This window comes from Nicotiana sylvestris, chromosome 6 (genome assembly GCF_000393655.2).
Source record: "Nicotiana sylvestris chromosome 6, ASM39365v2, whole genome shotgun sequence".
Taxonomy (NCBI): domain Eukaryota; kingdom Viridiplantae; phylum Streptophyta; class Magnoliopsida; order Solanales; family Solanaceae; genus Nicotiana; species Nicotiana sylvestris.
Window position 1 is genome coordinate 57,818,472 of NC_091062.1, and position 7,378 is coordinate 57,825,849.

General features: G+C 36.8%; 1 protein-coding gene across 1 annotated transcript; it reads left to right on the forward strand.

Moving 5' to 3' along the window:
* The first annotated feature begins 5,786 nt into the window (after window positions 1–5,786).
* On the forward strand, window positions 5,787–7,161 carry LOC104249425 (GDSL esterase/lipase At5g03980-like). The gene has a single exon (XM_070147928.1). It carries the CDS (start codon window positions 5,811–5,813, stop codon window positions 6,936–6,938), a length of 1,128 nt encoding a protein of 375 aa, XP_070004029.1. The 5' UTR covers window positions 5,787–5,810; the 3' UTR covers window positions 6,939–7,161.
* The last annotated feature ends 217 nt before the right edge of the window (window positions 7,162–7,378 follow it).

Here is a 7,378-nt window from a genome sequence, read left to right on the forward strand (position 1 = left end):
AAACGACCCATAGCAGTGTTTTGATGGCTCCAATAGGTTCCTATCGTGATTTCGGACTTGGGCGTATGCCCGAAATCGATTTCGGAGGTCGTAGGTTGATTTGTATTATTTTGACAAAAGTTGGCAATTTAAAGGCTTAGAATTTTTATAAGTTTGACCGTTGGTTGACTTCATAGATATCGTATTTGAATTTCTATTTCGAACTTGGAATAAGTTCGTTTTGTTATTTGGAACTTGTCTGCAAAGTTTGGCGTCATTTCGAGCTGATTTAATAGGAATCAGACGTGCGGTTGTGTTTTTAGAAGTTCTTGAGTTTCATATTAAATTCATGTGTTTTGAGGTCCGATTTATGATTTCGGATGTTTATCTTGATGATTTGAACACACGAGCAAGTTTGTGTTATGTTTTTATAATTGTATTGATGTCTCGTTTGGAGCCTCGAGGGCTCGGGTGAGTTTCAGATACATAGCGGAGTGTTTGCTAGAGTTTAAGTCTGCTGGTTTTTGCACAAATACCTCTAGTCTCGCATTTACGATAATAGGATGAAGTCTGCCAGGTTCGTATTAGCGCACCCAAAGTTCGCATTTGCAATGGAGGGTGGCTGGGTGAGCTGTTCGCATTTGTGATCCCAATGGTCGCATTTGTGAGGTGTCCAAAGTTCACATTTGTGAATGAATCATTACATTTGCGATGACAACAGGGATGTGAGTTTTTTTGCTTTTGAAGGATTTCCATTTACGACACCTACGATTGGACAACAAGCTGAGAGATGGGATTTTGAGTCTCATTTTTATATTTTGGAACACTAGACTCGGTAGGAGGCGATTTTGAAGAGGAATTTTCATCTGCAAACTTTGGGTAAGTGATTCTAATCTATTTCTAATCATATTCCATCAATATATCTTAGACTTTAACATCATAATCATGTGGATCAAAGTGAAAATTTGTTAAACTTTGTCAAATCTTTGAAAAATAAGAATTTAAGTTTTGAGAGTCGATTTAGACTCAAATTTTAAAACTAATCACATATGAACTCATGGGGTCATGGATAGTCGGAATCTACAATTGGACCCGGGTTTTGATAGGCGGTCCCGGATTGTCTTTTGTTAATTTTTGCAGAATTGTGTAAAGATCATAGCATTAATTATTAGAGTTAATTTCTCTTTCATTAATTCATGTTATTAAGTCGATTTTGGATAGATTGTGCCGAGTGGAGGTGAATTATAAAGGAAAAAAAATGTTTTTGAGTATTGATTGAGGACTTTTGAAGTAAGTATCATGCCTAACGTTGTGTGGGAGACTACCCCGTAGGAATTGGTTTGTTTGTACTATTTGAACTACGTGAAAGACGTGTACACGAGGTGGCGAGTATGTGCACGACTTATATATGAAAATTTAACCGATTTAGACTCTTAGGTTCTTATGTGCATTAAAATGAAGTTGTCTTATCATGTTAAATTCTCAATTGCTAAATTTACCCTTACATGTCTTATTTGAAGCTGATTAGTTCATGTTCCATCCCTTTATTGCCAAATATACTCTTATATGCCTTAATTGAAGTTGTTACCTCTTTCATTGCCATGTATCTCTTTCGTAGTTGATTATCCTTAATTGAAGTTAATGTTATCTCTTCCATTGTTGACTTATCCTTATTTGAAGCCATTGCTACATGTTATCTTTCTTATTGTTGAGTTGTTCTTAATTGGAATCATTGTTACATGTTATGGCTCTTATCGTTGAGTCATTTTTATTGGGAATCATTGTTACATGTTATTTTTCCTATTGTTGAGTTACTCTTATTTGACATCGTTGTTACATACTATCTCTCTCATAGTTGAGTAATTCTTGTTGAAACCATTGTCACTTGTCATGTCTTTCATCGTGAGCCTGTTCTTCCGTTTCTTTGTATTTTTGTAATTCTTGTGGTGATTTACCTGCCGTACTCTCATATTATTATTGTTGTTGTTGTTGTTGTTGTTGTTGTTGAGCCGAGGACTATGTGTGACTGAAATTATTGTAAGGAAATATTATGGCACATGAGCAGATATGGTGCGAGTTATTATATTGTATTGTTATATTTTTAGCACACGTGATACTTTGCGAGGATTGTCGGGGTGTTCGCATGTGAGTTGTCCGTGCTATTGTTATTATTAATTTTACACATGCAGTGTGATAAGGCGGGCTATATATATATATATATATATATATATATATATATATATATATATATATATATATATATGGTTTTGCACATAGAAACGAAGGGCATTTACTTTATTGTTGTGCATGTGGCGAGACAAGGAGGGCTATGTCGGGGATGATTCGTGATGACTTGTGATGGTCTGGGGGCACTATTACTGATGATTTTTGTGTAATGGTGTGCCTACCTTGTGTGAGTTATGCATTCCACGTTTTGTTGTTTTATTTCCTAGGTGTCATTCGTTGTCTCTGCTCTTACTTGTTGACTCGAGTTACGATAGAACACTTGCACAAGCATACACGTAATTAATCACTCATATTGATTTAAGAAGGTGAATCCTGATGTTTATTCATCATTTACATGTATTTTCGTATATTTGTCTTCTGTGTGAGAGTTGTACTATTGGCACGTGAGTTGTCCGTGCGGTTATGAATTATTGTTATTGCTGGCATTTGAGTTATCCATGCGGATATGAGATATCATCACTCCCTTAGCACGTGCCTTGTCCGCGCAGATATAAGGTATTAATGTTATTGACACCTGAGTTGTCCGTGCAGCGCGTGAGTTATCCGTGCGGTTGTGATTTGTAATGTAGGGCACAAGATGCCAAGTGATTAAGGTTTGTGAATTGGGACCCATAATTTGTGACTCTGAGGTGTGGTACCTCAGGGAAATTCTTGAATAAATCTTATGTAAAAGCGGCTGTTCTTATTGAGTTGTTACTTGTTTTCCTTACTTGGTTTCACCTGACATAAACTATGTTCAGCTTACTCTACGACGTTATTATCTGTTAGTTCCTTGTTGCTAATTGTTGCTTCTAGTTTTATATTGCGAGTATCAGTTGTCGTTTCTACCATGCTTAGCTTTATATTGATATTGTTCCCTGTTAGTTTCACATTCATACTTGTATATGTTATTATGTCTAGTAGGTGTCTTGACCGTTCCTCGTCACTACTCCACCGAGGTTAGTCTTGATACTTACTGGATACCTCTGTGGTGTATTCATGCTACACTTTTTGCATATTTTTGTGCAGATTCAAGTACTTCGGAGTTTGTTGATCATTAGATGGCTGATGAGATATTGCTGTGGAGAATTCAAGATATACTTGTCGTCGCGTTCGTAGGCATGTGTGTCACCTTCTGAAGTTTATTTTGTACAGTTTATTTCAATTCTGGAACAGTTGTACTTAGTAATTTCCTAGTGAACTCTGTAGAGCTTATGACTTGTACTACCGGTCTTGGGAGATTGTATATATCATGTTGGGATTGTTGGCTTTATATACAAAAATATGGTTCATGTTTAATAGTTGTTTTGGTTAAATTCTGTTATTAACTTAGAAAGTGTTAAGCTTACCTAGTCTTAGAGACTAACCATCATGATTTCTAAGGAAGGATTTCGTATAGTGACACTAACCATGGTTAAAGTATTTAATTTCTTTATTTTATCTATAATTCCCAAATAATATCTTTTGTCTCTTTTAACTCAAGTCTGCCCTTGTACAAATCTATGTGATTGTCCTTGTGTTTTTTCCCCTCTCTGGAGAACAAAGGACGACATTGACAATGATTCGACAATTTTTTTACCTTGTTTCTGCGTTCTGAGCTATTGATGCCTAACAAGTTGCCTTATTCAAACTATTGTGTGGTAGTATATAGATGGAGTTAAAATTATAGATTGTAATGATTGCTAGATATTGGAAGATTGAATATTTTTTTCCAATGTTCTGAATATGCAAAATTAGAGAGAAATGGCAATTTAAGTGGAGGCTCCAAATAGGTTTATATCCTTCTCTAATTTTTATTGTCAAAATGTTGGAATTTATTTCTAATATTTCTCATTTTTTAATGAGAATGTAAGAAGATTTTGTAGAAATGGAAAGAAATTAACTCACGGAAAGATCGAAAACTACTACAAGAAAGAGAAGGAATCTTAGATAATGTGCAACTATAATTCTGAAATTGCAAAAGATATTAAATGGAATAAATAAAAGAAGGAATTAAATACTTTAACCACTGTTAGAGCTTTATTTTATTCAATTAAGGCAGAATAGTTAAAGATCCCCTTAACTTGACTTTTTTTTGGCGTGGGTACACCTTAACAATTCGAGGTTCTAAATACCCCATTCAACTTGGTTTTTTGAAAGTTATTAACTCCTTAACGCACTATATGGCAAAGAAAGTAACTTCAAATGAGTTTGGGCGCGTGAAGGTGCCATTTAATTGTCACATCAGGCTAAAATTACCATTTTTCTTAACTGTTATTCTATCTCTAACTATAAAAATGGTGAAATAACTTTTTTTTTAATTCCAATCCCTATATCACCATCATCATTCCTAATTCCATTCATCTTCCTTATTCTCATCGTATTTTCATATTCATTTTGTGATATAACATCTTCTTCTTACTCTAGCAAAATAACAAATTTCTCCCTAAACTTACGTCATAAATTACGCTTGATAGGCCTTGTAAATACCTCAAATATTGAGTGTATTTTCGGAGAACATTACCCGCGGTAATGGTATTAATCCCGACATGTGGGACACATTTGGACAGTGATTGAGACCCATTTGGGTTGGGTTTGCCGGTTTCTTCCATCGGAGTTATACTTAAAACTGATTTGAGTTAGATTCTTCCACCGGAGTCTTCGTCGAATTCTTCCGCCGGAGTTATATTTAAAACTTATTTGAGTTAGATTCGAGTTTTCGCCGATTCTTCCACTAGAGTTATAGTTGTATTTAAAACTGATTTGAGTTTAATTTAAAGGACCCATTTGATTCTTCCACCGGATTCTTTGTCGGATTTAAGTTGGCCACTGAAATGGCGTGAAAGCCCTGATCTTTATTAGAGTTTAAATTTTTTAATTAAATAAAAAAATAATTTATTTTGCCACTGTGTACAGCCACATCAGATGAAAATTTCATATGGATTGCACATGGATGGACAATGCTAAGGTCCAACAAGTTAAGGAGTTAATAACTTACAAAAAACCAAGTTGAAAGGAGTAATTAGAATCTCGAATAGTTAAGGTGTACACTCGCTAAAAAGCGTCAAATTCACGAGGGTATTTAACTATTCTGCCTTCAATTAAATCTCATCCTTTGATTTTTACCCATAATAAGTGTCTCCAATCCAAGTAGGATCTTGGAGAAATGGAAAAAAAAAATTTAAAAGCAGATTTGACCAGTTTAAAAGCCAATTCAAACGCCCTCCGGTAAAATGGTGGGGAGTTGGTTCCTAGTATTCTTATCCGTGTTCACATTTAAAATTAAAACCTTATATTTCCGAAATCCTTCACCTATATTGAGACATTAGTACTAAATTTTGTCTTAGAACTGTGGGCATCACGTGGAAAAGAAAAACTGTAGATATCATAGCTCCACATTGTAGAATCTCAACCACTTGACCAGTCAAAAAGCCAAAACGAAACTTTCTTTTTTGGCAATTGGCATTAAACAAAAATAATAACACAAAAGTGGAAAGAGAGACAAAGTGACAACCAGCCACTGAACAGCTAAAGCCATCGCTTTTGTATAGCAGTAGCAGCCAGGAACTTCCCTACCTCTCTATATAAAGTACACCGATTTCTACTTCAGACATAAACTTTCCTCAATGGCTACTCTTTCAATAACCCGAATTTCCTTGTCCCTTTCACTCATTACTTTGACAGCTTTCTTCTTTACTCCTTCAACTGCCCAAACAAAATGCAATATTAATTCAGTGTACCAACTCGGCGATTCTCTCGCCGACGCCGGTAATGTCATCCGTACACCCGGCGCCTCCATCATTTTCCGTGCGGACCGCTCTCCTTACGGCTCTACTTTCTTCAACAGACCCACTGGCCGTTTCTCAAACGGCCGTGTCATTATCGACTTTATTACCCAATCTTTCAAACTCCCTTTCCTCAATGCTTACTTGGACAGGGGTGCTGCTTTCACACAAGGCGTTAATTTCGCTGTCGCTGGTGGTACGGCCCTCAACACTTCCTTCTGGACTGCCCGAAACATTCGGTTGCCCACTTGGAACACCCCGCTCGCAAACCAATTAGGTTGGTTCAAAACTCATCTTCAGTCCACCTGTGGCTCCAGATGTGCAGACTCTCTCAAAAACTCTCTGATAGTAATGGGGGAATGGGGTGGAAACGATTACTACAATGGGTTTTTCCAGAACAAGCAGATCTCAGAAGTTAGGACATACGTTCCTAACGTTGTCGCTGGGATTATGAGAGGCATCAAAGATGTGATTCAGCTCGGAGCCACGCGCTTTTTGGTTCCAGGAATTTACCCACTCGGGTGCTTGCCGCTTTATCTCACATCATTTCCTGACAATAATACAGGCGCGTACGATCAAATGGGTTGCTTGAGGAACTACAACGAGTTCGCTTCGTATCATAATAGATACGTGAGCAGAGCTATCGCGAATCTGCAGCGCGAATTCCCCAATGTTAGTATTGTGTACGGGGATTTCTATGGTTCCCTTTTGACAGTTATGCGCAGTGCTTCTTCCTTTGGATTTGACCAGAACACGTTGCTTAGTGCGTGTTGTGGAACTGGAGGGCGGTATAACTTTAACTTTAGGACCGTGTGTGGAGCTGCTGGGATCAATGTTTGTTCGAATCCGGCTAGATACGTGCACTGGGATGGAATTCATTTGACAGACGAAGCTCATCGTCGTATGACAGACATTCTTGTCAACGACATGTTGTCCAAATTCAGGTGTGCTGTTCAGGCAACTAGCTAGGTTGAAGATTATTATATATATCCAAGAATCGGATATAGTTGGGTGTTTTAATTAGGGTCAAATGTATGCTATAAGAGAAATGATGTAATTGCATGCCTTGAATCTTTTTGTTTGATGAGTGGAGCTAGAGGTTTTGATCACGTGCTCTCTGTGAGCTGTGACTATTCAAGCGTCCAAAAGTTCTCGTTTCTTGCTAAATAAGACTACGTTTATTTTCGTTTAATTCAGAATTTGATTTAGATTCTCATTTATGGTGAAAATCAACGAACTCACTGAGTTAGCAAGTGACATGATATGAATTTTTCCTTTAAATGGTAATCAAGACAAAACGCAGCGCGTCTCACATGAGTTTGACACATTACCAGCTAGATATCTTTTGAATTTTTTATATGCAGTGTTTGTAAATATTACCTATAAAACCAGTTATTTTAATATCAATG

What these genes read in the sequence shown, in the direction of transcription:
- LOC104249425 (XM_070147928.1), top strand. Translation starts at nt 5,811, where the DNA reads ATGGCTACTCTTTCAATAACCCGAATTTCCTTGTCCCTTTCACTCATT.